The sequence below is a fragment of the Carassius auratus genome, chromosome 8 (assembly GCF_003368295.1).
Source record: "Carassius auratus strain Wakin chromosome 8, ASM336829v1, whole genome shotgun sequence".
NCBI lineage: Eukaryota > Metazoa > Chordata > Actinopteri > Cypriniformes > Cyprinidae > Carassius > Carassius auratus.
In genome coordinates this window covers 14,524,706-14,546,796 of record NC_039250.1, presented here as the reverse complement: position 1 = coordinate 14,546,796, position 22,091 = coordinate 14,524,706, and the positions used below count along the sequence as shown (strand labels likewise).

Below are 22,091 nucleotides of genomic sequence, written 5' to 3'. Positions count from 1 at the left end.
TTGCTTTAGATTGTGTGTGTGTGTGTGTGTGTGTGTGTGTGTGTGTGTGCAGTGCTACATGTGGATGTAATTTCTGCCCTGAGCAGTAGATGACAGCAAAGCATTTTGAAAAGTACTTCATATCAAGACTATAGAAATAACAGAATGGTATTAAATTGACTTTAGTATTTGAGAACCAAAAACAACAGCTATTAATGCTGAAAATTATTATTATTATTATTTTATTTATATTATGAATAAATAATAAAATATTAGATTATTATAGTTAATGTTTTAATGTGGGTTTTGAAATTCCAATAATTTTTAAGTTAATACTGTAATAAAACTCTAATACTGTGCAATACTGCTATGATTATTACAGTTCTGTTCATTATCAACTACATTTGCTTCATGATTAGATTCTAAATGGTCTGTGAAAAGTGCAAATTGCTGCATGTTTTACTTAACTGCAGGCAACGAATATTAAGTTTTCAATTTTAGGCAAGGCAAGTTTATTTATATAGCACATTTCGTACACAATGGTAATTCAAAGTGATTTACATAAAAGTAAAATAATAATGAAGAATAAAACAAGCAATTTTAAAACTGTTCTCTAAACCAACTAATGACTGGCCTGATGATCTTAAACCAAACCAGCTATGATCCAAAAATCACTTCGCTAATATTAATTATTTGGCAATACTCGTTGTAACTGTGGTGTTTTGGCAGAGATGTTGTAACCATGGTAATTTTGTAAGGCTACTGAAATAATTTGCATATGTAGTAGCCTATGTTTGTGTGATTCGAGCTTCATTTGTTGAAATATCTCTCTCGTGTACTGAAAAGATCTTGCGTGGGTTGACTGAGTGGCGAGCGCAGGGAAGACGAGTTTACCGCTTCTCTGGCCGCCAGTGTCTGTCTGTCGGATCTGTCAGGTGTAAACCGCTCTCACGAGCCCGAGCCGCGCGAGCTCCTCTCTCTCCAAACCCTCCGCGCGCCTCCAGCGAGCAGCAGCAGTTTACTTCGGGAAATACAGAAGAGCGCCAACTTTACAGCAGGTGCTCCAGCTCTTAGATTTACGCCTGGGAAAAGTCTGTTGTATGAGAGAAAAGACAAATGCCGTCTTAAGCGATGTAGTTATGCAAACTCGACTGACGTCGAGATTAAAACAAACAAAACACGAGCAAATTGTACGAAGAAATCGGAGAGCTCGAGATTAACTGAAAGCTACCCATGAAAATGGGTTGAAGAAAAGAAATCGCCGATAAAGAGAGTAAGTAGGATTTTTGTGGATGTGGAGCCATATTTGTACATTTTATTTTTAATATATAAATTACTGACACTATATTGTAGAAGAAGAGGAGCGCGCGCTCGGCGCGTCCACATGTCTCATAGACTTTTAATGTATCAATCTTCTGCTGCCTGAATGAAGGAAGAGTGGACATTACATTTATGGTTCAGTTTTACGAAATCTAACTTTTCTGTTAATGAAAAAAGCTCTTTCTTATTTTTACAGTATGATGTCTATCTCAAGCTATACAGATCTTAGTGGATTTCAGGGATTAGATTTATATCTTTTTGCTGCTGTTCCCAATTTTCCGCTGTGCTACCTCAGCATGTGGGAGTTGTGTGTAGCACAGCAGATCTCAAGATGACTGGATTCTATAATGACTGGGTTTGTGGAAGCAGTGCTCTGTAGATGTTATTTCTGACTGTAATATAGCCATTTATTTACATCACTTATGATTTCATGTCGTCACGTGGATCTTTTTGTCAGGAAAAGCTATTAGCTAATGTCTTTTTTTTCTTTATACATCATCTTTCTTCACTAACTTGTTGAAGCACTATCACTGCAGCTGGGAGGATGCAAATTATTGACTTTTAAACTCCTTTACTGAGAGCTGCAGTTACCACCTATACTTTTTTTACAAGGATTCATGGATGAACATTAAGATGCAGTCGATGCATATAACATTGGTGCTTTAAATGTTCTTTGCTGGTGTTTTTCAGTTGTTGAGACTCAAGTTGCAATATATAGGATAAAAGACATTTCAATCAAGTTTCTACCTTCAGGCTCTTTTGTTTTATCTCCCCCCCACTGAACTTATCGGGTGGGGGGGGAGTGGTAAGGCCCAAACCATGGAGTCCAACCCAGACAGCCCGAGTCGGGCTGTGGAGTATCTTCTGGAGCTCAATAACATCATCGAGAACCAAGCCAAACTTCTAGAGACCCAGCGTAAACGCATCGAGGAGCTCCAAACACAGCTAGACCGGGTCAACCAGGAGAACAAGGACCTGCGGCATGATCGCATCCCGGGAACCGAGAACTCGACGCAGAACCACAGCTACAGCCAGAGCTCTAAGCCCAGCCAGCCGTCATCTCTACCAAACCACAGCGCTGCAGGTGTCCATCAGAACAGCAGCAGTAATATACCCTCTTCCACGGTGCCTGGCCCGGCTCGACGGACTCAGACCAGACTGACCCGAGGCCTGTCATGTGGGTCAGCCCCTGTCGAGGAGAGAGGCCGACTGGAGCGAAACGACAGCTCTGGGACCAACAACACCTCCACTCTACGGAAACAGTAAGTGCCTCATTCCCTTAGTTAAACTTCATCAGAGTGGATCCAGGTTACTGGATGTTCAGGCCTTTTTTTGCAATATATAGTATTTGTGCTATATATTTTTTTTTGTATTTGGAGAGGTTTAGGTTGAATGTTGATATGAATTACCAAGCCTGGTCAACAGAAAAGTGTGTGGCCACAAATCACAAATAAGTTGATTTTGAGAATTTATTTTGAAAATTGGCACTTAAAAGGTATACACATGGTTATTTTTGCATCTGACCTTATTTAATATGGACTCTATTTGTCAGAGTTTCCCTTTCAGGCGTAAAATCTATGGGAGGAGAGTATTAAAAATGAATCACACAATGCAATTTACTAATGTTTGCGCTCGCCAAATCACTGCTATTTGCACCATTATTTAATGCCCAAAAACAAAATGTCCTCCAACCAATACGCCCGCATACTGTAGTTCGTTTGACAAAATCCCTGAAATACGACCCATCAGAGCGTATACTACAATTGCACCCCTTATTGGTAACAGGACACTTTCATATTAATGCTTTGTACTCTTTTTCTGCATCATAATTGTGTTTCGTGTAACTCAGTTGGTAGAGCATCGCGTTAAACAACAATATACAATCATGTGATCATGGGTTTCGATCCCGGAGAACACACATTCATGAAATGTATATGCTCTGTAAATCAAGATGTTGCATGTTTTCTGTGAGGGTACGTTTAGGGGTGGGGTTAGGTGTGGTCATTCATACAAATTCATAGGAATTAGCCACCTAATAAAAAAAATACAAATTGCCGTGAGATTGAGTTGGATCACGTGAAAAGTCCACAAATTGCATTTAAATAAACACGCATTTTGATTGGTATTGACAGTCATACGTCATTTCACGATGACAGACGTAACACGATACTGTCATTATTCTTACGCCCAATAGATGGGCACTAAACTTTAAAACGTAAATACAGGTTGTAATAAGGTGCTTGCACAAATGACCTATAGGGTTGTTTTTTGTTGGTCTTAAAGCAGGTGGTAATTTACGCTGCTCTTGGTAGATTGCGCTGGTCATTATGGAAATGATCTAGCAGCGTCTGTTCTTTAATGTGCACATCGTCAGTAAATCATCCACAGATTTTTCCCCTCCCATTGGTGCTGTTATGGAATAGTGCTCTAACGCTAATTTGCCCTGTTTACTAAATATGGCCCTAAAATGTAAGAAACTTGACTCTTAATTATTTGAGGGTTTATTTTGGGTGCAGTTTGGATAGCACATTGTAAAACACTTCATATAGAGATGAGACCTACATTTTTGTTTTTGGCAAAAGCCCAAACTGTGTTTGAAATACCCACTTCTCTCGTCATTTTGTTTGCCTATTTTCCTCAAGCTTTATGCTTCCTTGTTTTTTCAGTTCTAAATAAGTTTGTTGTTGGTGGGTGAAAGGTTAACTATTCTGCAGATGTTTTTATCTGCATCCTTGGGTGATCCAGGCGTCAACAAAAGCAGCAGCTACAGAGCATCAGACTCAGCGTGTTTCTTCCTCTCTGCCTCATTGAGCTCAACCCGCTACCCAACTCATATAATTATGTTTGCTTGCTCATCGCCGGCAGCTGCACAACCCCTGTATTCTGTACTCAAGTTTCTCAAGAGCTTTCAGATCTGTTCATCTTCTGCCTCATACATCCTTGCCTGTCTGAAATTATTGACTAGAACAATCCATCACTCTCCTTTAACAATGTTGAAACATCGTGTTCAGAAAAAGCTTTAAAAGAAACCAGGTTGATTGGGGGAACAGGTTTAGTATTTCTCACAAGTGTTCAGTGTGATGTTCAAAGTTCAGATTTGGCACTTTAATTGACATCAAATGGATTGTTTCTGAGCATTTCTACAGGGTTGCAAATGCCCTTGAACACAAAAAAGAACCCCCCCCCCAGCTCACTGTATTTATCTACCTCTTGACATAGGGGAATACATGAAACACCAGAATTGATTGACAATCCAACTCATTATGCTGAAAATTAAATTTTGAACAGTTTGTGTCCGTTTACAAAAAAAAAAAAAAACAATTCACTGATGTTACAGGCAATAGTCTGGCCTCTCTCTTTCTCTCTCTCTCTCTCTCTCTCTGCATCCTCCTCCCATGGGGCTGTTAGTCATTAGTAAGGAACACATATCAGTTATTTATGTGGGTGTAAGACTGTGCTGATTGGCTGGGCAGTTTGTTCCAGTACTACAGAGATCACAGCGGAGGCAGCAAATGAAACGCTTCCATTTTTGTCTAGATTTATTTGAGATCCTGTTATTAGGTCCTTCACTATAATTTTAATTATGCTTGTGCTCCAGCGTTTAGCATAATGACCTCAGATTTATGTCCTCCTTGGCAATTTTCAACCTGTTATAATGGCCGTGCCGACTAAAGGTTTCCTTAATTTTAGGATGGTAGACTGCACAATATTGTAAAAATAGATAAATAGGTAACGTGTCTTTTTTTTGTTGAGTTTAGTAGGTTATCAACATGTGTTAAGAAAAAAGAGCAATTTTAGGGGTGATAGGAAGCTGTTATGGTAAAAATTTATTTTAAGGACCAAATCGCACTATTTGCTTATTAACATGCATTTTGCTACTAGCATATTTATTTGTACTATTAATAGCTGTTTATTAGTACAAACTCGAATTCCAAAAAAGTTGTACAAATTGTGAGTAAAAAAAAGGAATGGAATGATTTAAAAATCTCATAAACTTATATTTTAGAATATAGATAACACATAAAATGTTGAAAGTGAGACATTTTGAAATGTCATGCCAAATATTGGCTCATTTTGGATTTCATGAGAGCTACACATTCCAAAAAATTTGGGACAGGTAGCAATAAGAGGCTGGGAAAGTTAAATGTACATATAAGGAACAGCTGGAGGACCAATTTGTAACTTTTTAGGTCAATTGGCAACATGATTGGATATAAAAAGAGCCTCTCAGAGTGGCAGTGTCTCTCAGAAGTCAAGATGGGCAGAGGATCACCAATTCCCCCAATGCTGTGGCGAAAAATAGTGGGGTTATCAGAAAGTAGTTTCTCAGAGAAAAATTGCAAAGAGTTAGTTATCATCATCTATATTGCATAATATCATCCAAAGAGTCAGAGAATCTGAAACAATCTCTGCGTGTAAGGGTCAAGGCCAGAAAACCATACTGGATGCCCGTGATCTTCAGGCCCTTAGACGGCACTGCATCACATACAGGAATGATACTATAATGGAAATCACAACACTCGGGAATACTTCCAGAAAACATTGTCAGTGAACACAATCCTCCGTGCCATTCGCCATTGCCGGCTAAATCTCTATAGAAAGAAGCCATATCTAAATATAATCCAGAAGCTCAGGCGTTTTCTCTGGGCCAAGGCTCATTTAAAATGGACTGTGGCAAAGTGGAAAACTGTTCTGTGGTCAGACAAATCAAAATTTGAAGTTTCTTTTTGGAAAAATGGGACGCCATGTCACCAGGACTAAAGAGGACAAGGACAACCCAAGTTGTTATCAGCGCTCAGTTCAGAAGCCTGCATCTCTGATGGTATGGGGTTGCATGAGTGCGTGTGGCATGGACAGCTTAAACATATGGAAAGGCACCATCAATGCTGAAAGGTATATCCAAGTTCTAGAACAACATATGCTCCCATCCAGACATCGTCTCTTTCAGGGAAGACCTCGCATTTTCCAACATGACAATGCCAGACCACATACTGCATCAATTACAACATCATGGCTCGGTTGAAGAAGGATCCAGGTACTGAAATGGCCAGCCTGCAGTCCAGATCTTTCACCCATAGAAATCATTTGTCACTTCATAAAGAGGACGATGTGACAAAGAAGACCTAAGACAGTTGAACAACTAGAAGCCTGTATTAGACAAGAATGGAAAAACATTCCTATTCCTAAACTTGAGCGACTTGTCTCCTCAGTCCCCAGACATTTGCAGACTGTTATAAAAAAAGAGGGGATGGCCTTTTTCAAACTGTTTTGAGATGTTGATGCCATAAAATTTAAAATCAACTTATTTTTTTATATAAGTTTAAACATTTGATATGTCATCTATGTTGTATTCTGAATAAAATACTGACAATTTGAAACTCCCACATCATTGCATTCTGTTTTTATTCACAATTTTTACAATGTCCCAACTTTTTTGGAGTTGGGTTTGTACTTACAAAGCACATGTTAATGCCTTAAAATGCTTTTTAAATATTACTTTATTTTTATTTCAGTTTTCGTTTGAATAATCTTAGTACTTCATAATTTGCTCACTCTCATGTCTGCATGTTCCTCCAAATTTGTGGAAATTTAAAAGAATTGTACTGATTACTCTTTTTTTATACAACTATAGCCGCGTTTCCACCGCAGGAACTTTACCCAGGAACTAGGGACTTTGGCCTGGTACTTGGTGTGTTTCCACCGCAGGAACCAGGAACTAAATAAAGTTTCAGGTAAAAAAATGCCCCTCAGAAAGTCCCTGCTGGCGAGGTAGTACTTTTTCAAAGTTCCGGAACTTTCGGGGGCGGGACTTTGGCGCTAAACATCCTGATTGGTTGAGTTCACGCAGCACTGGTTGAGTTCAACCACCATTTATTCGGATGAACATTTTCAAAATATTACTGTTATTGTGGAATGAAATGTAATTTTAAAGGTATTTCAGGCGAGAATGTAGTTGTTTAAAACTCAAATCTATGGTTTATTTATAAAGCCAGCGCCTATTTAAAAATGTGTTTCGCCGATCTCGTAGACGGTGAGCTCCACTCGATCAGCGGGAGCTCAGTCCTCATGTATCCGCAGAGAGCAGCCTCTCCTGGGATAGACCTTCTGATATGTGCCGCTGGCTCTGATGTGTCTTTAGTGGTTAAACATAAAATATAATTCAGCCGCGGGGTAAATCTAACAGATTTTCTTTGGTCTGTATTCAATTTATCCATATGTTAAAATGAAAATAAAAAAGGCAAATTTATATAATATTTCGTTTCATTGTAATGGCTGCATATACACATATCCCTGAACTAAGTACATTTCTGCAGCTGTTATTATGCTTAAATGAAAACCAAAGGAGGCAGTGGTATTTGATATCCTATTTCGTTTTATTGTAAATATACAGAGAAAAATTACAGGATTCGCGTCGTCGCGGACATCACACTCCCCAGTCGAATGCACGCAGTCAGAACTAACTACCAATGATGCACATCCAAAATCAGCGTACTTTTTTTATTATTTTTTTAAATCAGCGGTACTTTGTCTAATCTTCCCGGTACTCTACACTGCGATGGAAACGCAGAAAGCAACAGGTCTGCGGTGAAAAAAGTTCCTGGGAAAAAAAGTTCCTGGTACAAATATTCCGGGTAATTTCGGTGGAAACGCGGCATATAATAGAATTTAAGCTTCACAAGCCATGAAGAAAAGTATAAAATAATCAAAAGTGGTCCATTTGACTGGTGTATTTTCCAAGTCTTCTAAAGATAGCTTTTTTTTGTGACAAACAGAATGACATTTAAGTAATGTATTCACATAATCATCCCCTTCAATGTGCTGTTAAACCCTGTGACCTGTGTCTGATATATGGTGCACTAGTCAAACTTAGATCTACTTTTTTAATACACAAGCTTCAGTTTTCATTCACTTTCATTTCAAAAAGAAAGTTTTCCCCTCCCCATAAGAGTGTCATACAGTTTCGAAGGGTGAGAAAATGATGAAAGACTATTCATTTTTAAGGCGAATTGTCTTTTTAATGCATTTATCCTCAAGTCCAGTCTATTGAGTTATTTTTAAGGGCACTTTTCCACCATAAAAGAGTCTTCATTGTCTTTCCCAAAGCATGAAGCACACTATTCCTGACATCATTCTGCTTTCTGAAGCTTGTCTCATCCCCTTTTCACACTCATCTCTCACAATCCCAGCATCCTCTTTTCACTGCTTCAGGTCAGAGGTCATTCTTTATTCATATCTTCTCTCCACTTTTTCCCCTTCTGTGCTCTTTTCTCCCTCACTCTCTTTCTTTTGATTCGGTCTCTCCATTTATGAGTTATGAGCTTTTTTTAAACTCTCTCTCCTTATGTTTTTAGGTGTCTCTCTCTCTTTTCATGTGTGCTGCCCTCTCTGTGGCCAACAGATGGAGAATCAGTGTGTGTGTTCCACCGTTTCTCTTTTAGACTTGAACATGCTGAGAGAAGGTCTTTCTCTCTCACTCTTCGCACTCCTCCATTTTAGCTCGCTCATCTCCATGTAGTCTTACAGTAAATGCTGTATTTGATCCTCTCTCCATCTTTCAGTTGTCATCTGACTCTTTTTATCTGCATTAGGTCGGGGTTGTCCCGCAGGGGTTAATTACTGACCCATGTTGTGCTTTTGGAGTGCTTCTGATGTCTCAGACTGTGTGCCAGCCGTCTGAACCTCTCTGTTCCTGCTGACCTCTGCCGTTTGTGTCCTTTGGAATAACTTTGAGCATTTGCAGTTAGACACCATAAAAATACATTTGACCCTTTTTACTTAATAATCCCTGCTCTTGTTGAAGATGATTCATCATCTTTGTTTTCATAATTATTTATCAACTTTCTCAACCTTTGAATTGGCGATTCTGCTGGCATAACCAAGAGGGGAAAATAATGTGATCTAATGATATCATTAGGAATTGGTCACAACAGTTGAATAGTCTTTAAATGTGTCGCCTTGAAAGCATTGCTGCCATAGCCACACACACTCAGAATACATTTTCATTTCACTGTCTATGTTCAGTACTAGCAGGCTGATCCATATTCAGTGAATATGATGAGAAATCTATATGTGTGTTTTAATCTGATTCCTGAGCTATTCCCCTTAAAGTGCTTGTGCTGTAGAATTCACTTTTTCAGGGGCCTTGCTTCTGGAAGTATTTCCCATTCATGTGTCCTATAGGTATTTTTTAAAAAGTCAAAGAATTAAAGAGGTATAAGGTGAATCAAACATTACAAATTCTAATTTGAAACTAAAATGTAATCGAAAGTCAGAGAGAAAGATAAAAGTACAAGCATATGTACTAAACGACTTATAGGAAGGAAAGAACTACAAACAATTGTGAATGAGAACAAGCATTGAGAATGAGGTTTTAAAATAAATATGACGGATAAATAAACAACTATTTAAAGATGTTGATTATGTGAAATAGTAGATTTTATGTTTATTGCAAAAGATTCATATACACACCAACATATGAGTAGTTTGAGAGCGTAGGAAGATTCTGTTACATCATTTGCTGTGTTTCGTGGGAGTGGGACGGGAAGGGGATTCTGTTGTTAAACATTATTTTAAAAATAAGTTGAAATAATGCCGTATTATGGCTTCAGTGATGCATATACCATTGACTAACTTCTTCTGAGCTCACAGTAGTTCTGTCTGAAAGTTATCATTACAAATCAATGCTCAAAATGAATGCCATTTTCACTTCTAGAACTTGACTGTTGCTCTCTGTTGTATTGAATGCACCGTTGTTGTTGTTGTTTTCTTTCAGAATTGAGGTCATCAAACTAGGTCCACGGGAGTGTCATGGTTTCTTTTCTTTTTCTTTGTATTTGGGGCATTCCCTCCTCATGCTGGCTTCCATTCAGGTGTCTTAATGTGTCGAATTTGCATGTAGAAAGTTAGGTTCCACTTTATATTAGATTGCTTTAACTACTAATTATGAATTGTTTAGTACAATTTGTGCTCATTTAGAACTTTTACTGCTAGAGAGGTGGAATATGGGAAAGTTTATGGACAGGTTTCCTGGTATGGTTATGTTTAAAAGTGGATTTTATGGGGGGGGGGGGGGGGTAGTGGATGGGTTTGGGGGGGTCAGCACTGTGATGGAATTACAGAAGTTAAAGATATAATAGCGTGCATTTAAAAAAAAATGTATGATGTAAAAATGTGTACGTACATAAGTATAAGTGCATCGTTTCAGTTTCATCAAATTATTAATTTAATTGTCATCTTGGTAACACTTTATTTTAAAGTGTCCATGTTACACGTTACATGCACTTACTAACAATAAATTATGCATAATTAGATGCAAATAACCCTAAGCCAAACCCTTATCCTAACCCTAACCATGTAGTAAGTTCATGTAGTTAATTAATATTACTCAGTACTTAAATTTTATATGTAATATCTTATAATCTTATAGTTCAGATATGTGGGTCCCAGTGTTAAACATTTCTGTAATCATGTATAATCATGTGTCTCTAATGTAAGTGTATTACACAGGTTATTGCTTTGACCTCCACCATTGTACAGGATTACAAAAAAATTGGCTGCTCTTTAAAAGGTTAACTGCAAACAGGGTCAGGGTTATGCTGAAGTTGTTTGAACTTTAAGAGCCACGTTAACGCATGTTAAAGCATGCAGTGTGACACTCTGGGTGACGAATCACTGAATGTAGTTCAGTGCACTGGGAAATGTTGACATGAGGGCCTTTACACAACTCTTTGCTATTGGAAATAGAACAAGAGCTTCTAGTTGCAGGAAATCTAGTCATCATTGTTAATTGATTAAGATCATAGTTTAGTGTTATTTAATTAATTTGTTTAAAAATAGCATCTTAGTCACATGATCACACATTAAATTGATTCTCTAAACATAGAGGCGCACATTCATGTAATTATGCCTATCACGGTGCTTCAGGTGTATAAATAGCTGCTTATCTCACGTTTACTGCCAGTTCTTAATGCCAGCTTCCTATTCAGTCCAACCTCCCAACACCTGTTCATTATTCAGCAACAAACCACCTTGATGAGCAACAGTGTGAACTACCCTGGATTGCAGCGCTAAGCCAATCGTAACAGAGATAATTTACATACAGAGTTACACTTTATTTTTATGTCCTTGTGCATTATACATTTAGATTTTAAGTAATATTACATGCATCAATCTAAAGTTAGCATGTGGTTATGGTTTTAGGGTTAGTTGTGTGTAATGATTCATAATTTACTGTTAATACTATATTAATGTGCAATAAGGGTCTTGTCAAATAAAGTGTAACCACTTAAAGTAATATTGTTGTAGAAGTAAAAGCAGTTTTAGTTCTGAGGATCAGATGGTGGAAAATGGACAAATCTAAATGACTAAAAAACAATGTTTTGGTGCAAGAAACCATGACTGCGTGTAATTTGTGATCTTCCCATAATGTGGCATATGGAGCATTTCTGTTTGACATTTTGAATGTGCTATATTATGATTTACTCTCAGGGAGGGTTTCGCACCATAGGCAACTCATCACAGCAGGTGTGGATTGTAAGAGCCATTATGGTCTATTGTAATTCTGTGTTTTACCACTGGGTGGAGTGTGGGCTTAAATTAGTATATAGGTAGGTAAAGAGTAAGAGAGGGCAGGTGTGTAATTAGAGGGAAGCACAACATTTTTTGATCGTGTCTGGAGATCGTGTTTGAACGTGTTTGGATGTGATTATGAGGTAGCATTCAATGATATCATAAGTGCATTGTGCAGCAAAACTGTGAGTTATGTCCAGTACAATCTGTGATAAATAAATCTGATAAAGCTTAATGCACAGTTTGAAATTAAAAGGAAAGATTACTAATATTGTTTTGAAAACAATGGGCAATCAAAAGGCTATTAGTAGTACTATTTTGACTGGACTGGAAGTCTCTAGCCTTCATGATGACATCTTTTACAGCCTTCCAGAAGTCTTTACTCAAGAGAGAATGCCTGTGTCCAGAGACAACATTGTCACTCAAAAGGATTTGGATAAATGGTCATATCTGAAAGGTGTAAAGATCCCTCAACTTCCTGCTGATGTTGATTTGCTGATTGGAGCAAATGCTTCCAAGGTAATGGAACCCTGGGAGGTTATAAACAGTGACGGAGAAGGACCATATGCAGTTAGAACCCTATTGGGATGGGTCGTAAATGGACCACTCCAAGGAAGCAAGAATAATAGAAACAAGATCGAATGTCCAGATGTTACAGTTAACAGGATTTCTGTAAGCAAGTTGGAGGAGATGCTCAGTAAACAATATAATCATGACTTTAATGAGAATGCTGCGGAAAAAAAGGAAATGTCAAGAGAGGAGCATGCATTTATGGAAAAGGTAAGCAAGTCTATTGAGCTTCAAGATGGACATTACAAATTGAATCTTCCTTTCAGGATGGAAAACCCCACGTTGCCTAATAACCTTTGTGTGGCTAAACAGCGCTTAATTGGACTGAAAAGGAAATTTGAAAGAAATCAAGCCTTCCATCAAGAATATAATGACTTTATGAATGAGGTACTGAAGCAAGGTTATGCTGAAAAGGTACCATTGCATCAGTTAAAACAGGACGAAGGGAAAGTTTGGTATATCCCTCACCATGGGGTTTATCACCCCAAGAAAGGAACACTAAGAGTGGTATTTGATTGTGGCGCTGCCTTTAAAGGTACATCACTTAACGATCAACTTCTACAGGGTCCTAACTTGACAAATTCACTGTTGGGAGTTCTTGTGAGGTTTCGACAAGAGCCAATTGCATTTATGGCTGATGTAAAGGCAATGTTTTACCAGGTCAAAGTTGCAGCAGAGGATACTGATTTTCTTCGTTTTCTATGGTGGCAAGATGGTGACTTAAAGCAAGAACCCATGGAATACAGGATGAATGTACATTTGTTTGGAGCTGTGTCATCTCCAAGTTGTGCTTGTTATGCTCTACGCAGAATTGCTGAAGACAATATAGGCATCTTGCCGGAAAAGGTAATTGACACAATTCACACAAACTTCTACATGGATGATTGTCTGAAAAGTGTGGCTTCAGAGGAAGAGGCCATCTTGTTGATTGATGATCTCACAGCTGTTTGTTTAACAGGAGGTTTCCAGTTAACAAAATGGGTTAGTAATAGCCGTGCTGTGCTGCAAACTGTACCTGAAGAACATAGAGCCCATGGGATAAAAATGATGGACCTGGACAAAGATCAATTACCAATGGAAAGAGCTCTTGGTTTGTGGTGGTGTGTTGAATCAGATACTTTCAAGTTTAAAATGACTATCAAAGATCATCCTTGTACCAGGCGTGGTGTTCTATCGACAGTATGTGCTGTATATGACCCTTTAGGATTTTTGGCACCATTCACTCTCACAGCAAAAATTCTTCTGCAAGAGCTTTGTAGGACAAGATGTGGATGGGATGAATCACTACCCTCAAATCTCCAAAGACAATGGTCTTTATGGTTGAAAGAGCTTGGGGGGATTGCAGATTTCAAGGTGGAAAGATGTCTAAAACCAACAGGGATGGACAAGCCTACTAATGTTCAGTTGCATCATTTTGCAGATGCGAGTACACTTGGATATGGCACTGTAACGTATCTTAGGATGGAGACAAATCTTGGTGTCCATGTAACTTTCCTACTCAGCAAAGCTAGAGTAGCACCTTTGAAACAAGTAACCATTCCACGTCTTGAATTGACAGCTGCGGTACTTGCTGCTCGAGTGGACAAAATGTTGAGGGCAGAGATGCAGTTTCCATTGGTGGACTCTGTGTTCTGGACAGACAGTACCTCTGTGTTAAGATACATAAAAAATGAGGACAAACGTTTTCTTACCTTTGTGGCCAACAGAATCTCTGCAATAAGAGAAATTACAACACCATTACAGTGGAGATACATACCTACCTCTCAAAATCCAGCAGACTGTTGCTCCAGGGGTCTGAATGCAGACCAGCTATTAACAAACAGAGAATGGATCAATGGACCAGGTTATCTGAAGAAACCAGTCAAAGAATGGCCAGTTCAAATATTTGATTGTACTCTTAAACCAGATGATCTTGAGGTAAAGAGAAACATGTGGGTAAATAGCACTGTTGTAAATGAAATGTCAAGTGCAACAAATGCTACTCATAGGCTGATTACTCATTTTTCAGACTGGACCAGGTTGAAGGTTGCTGTTGGTTGGCTCTTGAAGTTAAAGAAAATTCTGAGACAAAGGAGTCAAAAGCGGAAGGAAATTCAAGCATCTTTGGATTCTTCTGGAGTATTAATTTCTTCTAAAAGCATAGAGAAAGAGCTTCAAAAACTAACAGACTCTGTGACCACACCAAATCTGACTTTGGAGGACCTGAATGAAGCTGAAACGGCTATTGTTGCATTCAGTCAACGGCAACAGTTCAGAAAAGAAATTGCTGCTCTGTCGTCTACATCTGTTTCAAAAATAAGAAGAGATAGTAAGTTATATAAATTGGATCCTATCTATCAAGATGGTCTTTTGAGAGTTGGAGGACGATTAAGGAATTCTGTTATGCCTGAGGAAACAAAGCATCCGATTATTCTGGCTAAGGAACAGCATATCGCCACACTCATCTTGCGGCATATACATCAACAGTTAAGCCACAGTGGACGAAATCATATGCTTTCCAAGCTAAGGAAAAGATATTGGATCATTAAGGGTAATGCAGCTGCCAGAAAGATCATATCAAGTTGTGGCCATTGCAGACGTTTTGGAGTTAAGGTGAGTGAGCAAAAGATGGCAGACTTACCAAAGGAGCGACTCCTTCCAGATCTGCCTCCATTTACAAATGTTGGGGTGGATTATTTTGGTCCTGTGGAAGTTAAAAGAGGACGTTCCATTATAAAACGCTATGGAGTCATCTTTACTTGCATGGCAAGTCGGGCTGTTCATTTGGAAGTCGCCTATTCTTTGGACACGGATTCATGCATCAACTCTCTACGAAGATTTATTTGCAGACGAGGGCAAGTAAATCATATAAGATCAGACAATGGTACAAATTTTGTTGGAGCCGAAAGGGAGTTAAAGGAAATGCTTAGTTCATGGAATAAAAGCAAGATTCAAAGAGTAATGCTTGAGAAAGGCGTTCAGTGGAGTTTCAATCCTCCGGGAGGTTCACATTATGGCGGAGTGTGGGAGCGTGTGATCAGAATGGTCAAAAGAATTTTAAATTCAATCTTACATCAGCAAACTTTGGATGATGAAGGATTCCAGACTGTGCTGTGCGAAATTGAGGCCATTCTGAATGATCGTCCAATAACAAAGCTGTCAGATGATCCTAATGATTTGGAACCACTTACTCCAAACCACCTTCTTCAGATGAAAGGTAAACCAGTACTACCACCTGGACTATTTGACAAATCGGAATTATACAGCAAGAGGAGATGGAAACAGGTCCAGTATATGTGTGACTTATTCTGGAAAAGATGGACAAATGAATATCTGCCTTTGCTTCAAGATCGGCAGAAATGGAATCAGGAAAGGAGAAACTTTGTTCATGGTGACATCGTTGTTATTGTGGATTCAACCGCTCCACGTGGATCTTGGCTAATGGGACGAGTTTTGGAAGTCTTTCCAGACAAAAATGGACTTGTACGTTCTGTGCGAGTACAAACTAAAACCAGTGTACTCGAGAGACCTGTGACAAAGCTTTGTCTGTTGTATGACAGCATGGAAATGTAACGGACTGATTGCAAAAACTGTTTACTTGTGTACTACAGAGGTCTGATTAATGCAGTGTTTACAATGTTGCTTTTGGGCTTTAATGGCTCTTTGTATTAATCTTGTATTGAATTGTAATGTCTGCCTTCCATGTACAATTAGGGGCCGGGGTGTAAGAGCCATTATGGTCTATTGTAATTCTGTGTTTTACCACTGGGTGGAGTGTGGGCTTAAATTAGTATATAGGTAGGTAAAGAGTAAGAGAGGGCAGGTGTGTAATTAGAGGGAAGCACAACAGGATATATAGTTTTACTCTGCATTTACTGTAAGCTTACATTATTTCATTTAATACCACAGGAATACTAGTGCGAACGATTATCACCTTTTTTTCGCTTGAACGTGCTATTAATGGCAGCCAATTCTCCACAGTCACATTTATACTGTACTGTGTAATTAAGCTTAATTCTGCATGTGGGTAGTTATAATGTGTCCATTGACTTTATTTTTAAATGCATTTATCTTGTGTCTTGTCACAGTGTCTTTGTACCAGCTTTTGTCTTCACTGCTCCATAAATGGTCACAAATGAATTTTCAGAAGAAATAATACTTCATGTGTCTTCTCAATATGGGTTCATAAAACATGCATGCATGCATGCGAATTTAAAAATAATTAGCAAAATGCTTTTTAAAATAATATGTCAACTTCTCAACAGTATGTGAAGTCAACTGGCATTTTGCAGTAAATGGAAAGAATGAGTGCAAGAAGTAAAGGTGTGTTTGAATCACCTGTATCATGTCAGACATCCTGTCAGGGAGTCCGAAACACGCAGTGTGAGAGTGTTTAATTAGTGTGACCTGAGTGTAATTACAATGAGCCAGGGGTGTTAATTACTGCTGCGATCTTTATTTATGTAACATTTGTGTGCTTGATATGAAATTCAGCTAAACGTTCATTTATTTTGACCTATCGTGAACTGCTATTTATTTTTATGCATTTATCAGATGCTTTTATCCAAAATTTCTTCCCCTAAGGAGGCAGTAGCAAGAGAAGTGTTCAAAATATGGTGCATTTTTGTCTCCTTTATTGTCCGCCAGACAAAAAATCTATTAGAAAAGTTATAAAACACCTTGCAAGTGACATGACATTCATGTTGTACTACAAATAGTGTGGGAGGACTCATGCGCCCATGTTTCATACACTTAAGGTTAATGAATATCACAGATAACAGTGTAAATGTGACCACATATTCTGTGCTGAAGACATTGCTCTGTTGTTATTTTCCAACTCTTAGTGAATTGAGAGAAGCCTAATTACCCAACATTGTTTTCATATCATACATTTGCATAATTATGGTTTATTTTCATTTTAGCAATACTGTTTCCTAATGCTGCGCTCCCAGCAGGTCAGTTATGCAAGATCTTAGCATGGAGCTAACTATCACCAGCAGAAACTCTCACTATACACCGGGGAAGACAAGTTGACAGGATTTGCTCTTTAGGCTTGAGTCCATGCCTTCGAATTTGCTATTTTTATGATAGTTTCTTCCTCCCCATCTGTCTCTGTCCCTCTCACACATATACACAAACACACACCTGTCCTTTTCCATCTTGGTTTATTGAATGAGCGTGGACAGTTTAATCATTAAATATATGAATTATCAGATAGGAAAAGGCTTTGTTTTATTGCTGTAACAAATAATTGCTCTGTCCTTTTCCTCTTCCATCTCTTTCCATGTGTGTGTGCTGAAGCAATAAAATCACGTTTTCTGTTCTACCCCACTATCTTTCTTCCTTTATCTCTCCTGGAACTATGCCTTATCTTTTCTTTTTACAATCAAACAGTTCAGCCACAATTTACTTGAATAGATTTCTACATTTTCTGAAGGAAATCTAATTTGGGTATGCCTGTGCGAAACTCATTGCGACAATACTTCTACTGTATATGTTTGCTGGGTGTTCTGGTCGTTAATAGATGTTTAATTAAATACAAGTAGCCTATCCTCTGATTCTATTATAGTATTATATTCCCTAGAAATGGCTTTGGTTCCTCCTTCAGTGCAAGTAAGTACAGTACATGGGATTTTAGCTTGTTTTCACATCATCTCTCCTCAATAAGCCACACAGTTTGAGGTGTCATTCATGTCAGCAGTGCTAACAGTGTGAGATGAGTGTGTTCAGAGCTACTGGATGGGTGTAGTGTGGCTCTAAGGGACACAATACAAAGATAAAGACAGCTCTCGCTTAGTCATTGTTCAGTAGGGGTTTGTTTGGTAATGTGTTGGTATGTGTGTGTTTGTGTGCCATACATGAGAAAGTTTCAAATTAAGTTTGTTCACTGTGTGTAGCATTAAGAGTTAACAACCATTTTAGAGCATCTTTAATGTAAACTGGAGCTGTTGTAGTGAGGCAGCTCTTTGTTGTGTTATGCCTAGGCTTCTGTGAAAAACTATCCGTAATAATACACTTGCTTTATGGTGAGCACATTATAACACAAGTACTTTTTGTTCCTATTTCCCTGCTGTGAGGGACAGAAACACAGTCTACTCATTATGCTGTACTGCAATGTACCTGGTTGTCAATCACTCAGTCTTTCTGAATCGTTCAAGATGTTTTTGTCATAAATGTCAGATAATTCTGCATAGTGCAGATTCCATTGTAAATTGAATTGTATTAGTATGTAAATTTCTGATTAGAGAAGAGTATGTTTGATTCTAATGAATCAATGTAAGGAGTTGGATAAAAAGACCGTCTTTGATTTATTTGATTGAAATCAAATACTACAATTCAAAAGTTCGGAATTGGAAAGATTTTGAAAAGTCCCTAAGGCTGCATTTATTTGCTTAAAAATACAGAAAAATCTATAGTATTGTGAAATTTAAAATAACTGTTTTCTATTTTAAAATTTGTAGAATGTAATTTATGCCTAAGATGCAAAGCTGAATTTTCAGCATCATTCCTCCAGTCTTCAGTGTCACATGATCCTTCAGAAATCATTCTAATGTGCTGATTTGCTGCTCAAGAAACTTCTTTTAAAATTATTATTACCACTGTTGAAAACTGCTCAGTATCAGAATTTTTGTTGATACAGTGATGCCTGTTTCAGAATGCAGGATTTATTTGAAAAAGAAATCCTTTGTAACAGAAAGTTCTTTAACCTTTAAACAATTTAGGGCATCCTTGCATATTGAAATTATCAGGTATTGAGAAGAATTGAAATCTTATTAACCCCCTATTGTTTAAACAGTACTGTAAATGTGTTATTAAATGATAGTACATTGCAGCAATCTTTTGCATAAATTGTTTTCTTTTAAATGTACATTGTAAACCATAAACAGCTGGTTTGAACAAGATAATTAACTTAAATAATTACAATAGAAAATTATTCAAATACACATGCACACTATATTCTTTCCTTAAATTGAGCTTTTAACTATTAAACAAATAAACAGAATAATTACAGTGCAGTGTTCATAGTTTACATTAAGTTTGATTATTTCTGATGTTTAATATAGATTATATAAATAAGTAGATTGTAGTTTGAATATATCCTATCTGCCAAACAATTCCTGTTTTTTCCCTTCTAAAACAAGTAAAAAAAGTACTACAAAATGTTTGTCAAGACAAACAGGATAAATATGTAGCAGTCATTTTATTATATTTTGAACTGTTCCCACAAAAAAGCTGTTTATTCAGCTTCTCCATTGACTTCTTTTCAAAAAGGTCTCCTGGTTGATCGTTCCAAGATGGCAGATGACAGGTGTGTTTTAACAGGGTTGGAACTGATTTCAACAGGACAGCTCACTTCAGGACCTTGGATAGCGAATGTAGGACCTAAAAACAATACAATACAATGAAGAGATAGTACAATGTTGAATCCTATTAAGGCATGTGGAGTCTACTCTGGTGATTTACACATAAAATGAGATGGGCAGATGTTGTTAAAGAGTGCATTAAATATTAATCTGTGCTTCAGGGTTGAACTTTTGTCTTCTGTTCCCTTATTCAATTTTTTATTTTCTTTAAGAATATCTTTAGACGGTGTCCCTGGAGAGCGAGCGTGCTGTGGGGTCAGGTTTTTGTTGGCTGTGATGATGTAATCTCATGCTTCGAGCGATGCAGTCGTGCCAGGCCTGTGTGGCTCCTTTTACCTCATGGCAAATAAACAGGAGCATTTAACATGGTCTGAACCAATGGAGAGAGTGAGGGTGAACTGGACTGTCACACAATAGTTTGTCCCGTACTGACTCATGACTTGAGTGGCTGTTAATGAGAGAGACAGAGAGAGAGATGAATATTTGACGTGGTACCATCCCTCCTGGTTATTTGAGTGCACTCTCACCTTGCATATTATATAAGCCTTGCATTTATTTATTAATTTATTTATCTATTTTTTGCAGACTGCCTCTTCCTCACATGCACTCGCACACATAGGCTTCTGCGCATTACACAAATAGCCCAAAGTGGCATTTCTTGCCAGAGATGTCCGACTCAAAGTTTCTGCACGTATGCATTTATCTGTGTGGGTGTGTGTGATCCCTTCTGTGTGTTTTGTGCACTGTTTATTTATATACAGCAGGGGTATTCATTTAAAATGTATAAGACGTCTCTAAATGTCTTTCCCACCAGGGGTTAGAATAATTAACAGTCCCAAAATAACTTAGCCAGGAGTTAGTATGTTATGTGGCTGTGAAGTTAAATAAGCAATGTTTTCAGATGGTAGCCATCATATTCTGTAAAAGTAAGAAATAATGAATTTTAAATAGTCAAAAACTCACTGAGACATTGGATACTTTTCTTTTAAAGAATTATTCATTCAAGTCATTTGAAAATGAATTATTAATCCTTATTTATTATTTTGAAGCGTTGTGAAAAAGAAGCATGACGTACCGAATGTGCACTTGTAGTACACTTCAAATCTCAAAGATAGTACACTTCTGTGATTGTTTATACTAAAGTTAAGTACTTGATTATAATTTTAAAGTTAATATATTTGAAATGTACTAAACTGCAACTTAATTTTTACAAATGTGTAATACTAATTACAATTATATTTTCAGTTGGCATACACAAACAAGTGCCAACAGAAATTGCATTAAAGTATATTTTAGTTTAGCATAAATGTTTGTAAGTGCAATGAGCAGTACACTTTAAAGGGATAGTTCACCCCACAAAAAAAACAAAATTACTCACCCTCATGTTTTACAAAGCTATGAAAATAATTTTTGTGTGCAAAGAAAACAAAAACAATGACTTTATTCAACAATTCATCTCCTCCGCATCACCCTGGTGCCATTTTAGAAATATCACATATGTAAAGGTATGCAACATATGTATGCGGATACGTGGTTTACGTTCAGTTTAAAGTGTAAACAATGCATCCACTTACAGTGCTGCTAAAACAAGAGCAGCATACATTGTTCATGTACTGTATGTGATACTCTCCAAAATGTCACCAGGGTGACGAGGAGGAGACAAATTGTTGAATAAAGTAATATTTTTGTTTTTTTGAGCACAAAAGGATTCTCGTAGCTTCGTAAAAAAAAAAAAAAAAAAACTGCTGTGGATAATTATATGTATGTATGATATGTGATTTAGTGATTCACCATCGGGGAGAAACCACTTTTGCATCCGGAACCAATTTGTATAGACTCAAATGCATATGTAAATCACTTCATATTTTAATGTTAATGACACTGTATTTTATTTTTTGAGTTGTAATCACATGCAACTTGGTTAGAAAGTATAAAAATCAATTTGATTCCTGTTTAACCACACAGCCTGTCAGAACATCAGTTCACAAGTCAAGCCAGAGTTTGTGTGTGTTTTCCCATATACACAGTTGCTCTCAAAGCAAAGCAGTTTTCAATTTAGTCTATTCTAATTCCATAAAAGCATTTTTTCACACATGAAAAGCAGATCGTTGTATGAATAATATCGTTGCTGTGGAAACTGAAGATTCCCACAGGCTGTTCATAGGGTTCGAGCCACCCTTCCGCCCCCAGCCTCCTACCCACAGACGCTTCTCAGAGTGAGTGTGTGTGTGTGTGTGTTTGTGTGTGTGTGTGTGTTTGTGCGTTTGAGAGCATCCTCTTCACCTCCGTGCAGAGATGGATTACTCATTC

General features: G+C 37.7%; 1 protein-coding gene across 7 annotated transcripts in view; it reads left to right on the top strand.

The window, feature by feature from the left end:
• The first annotated feature begins 804 nt into the window (after positions 1-804).
• iqsec2b (IQ motif and Sec7 domain ArfGEF 2b) overlaps positions 805-22,091 on the top strand; it is a 69,531-nt gene continuing 48,244 nt past the window's right edge. For 2 of the 7 annotated variants that reach the window (XM_026269850.1, XM_026269854.1), the window contains exon 1: positions 805-2,561. In XM_026269850.1, the coding sequence (XP_026125635.1) occupies positions 2,119-2,561 (443 nt within the window). In that variant the 5' untranslated portion in view covers positions 805-2,118. The remainder of the gene's footprint in view (positions 2,562-22,091) is intronic. The other 5 variants (XM_026269857.1, XM_026269858.1, XM_026269852.1 and 2 more) reach the window with 4 other exon arrangements.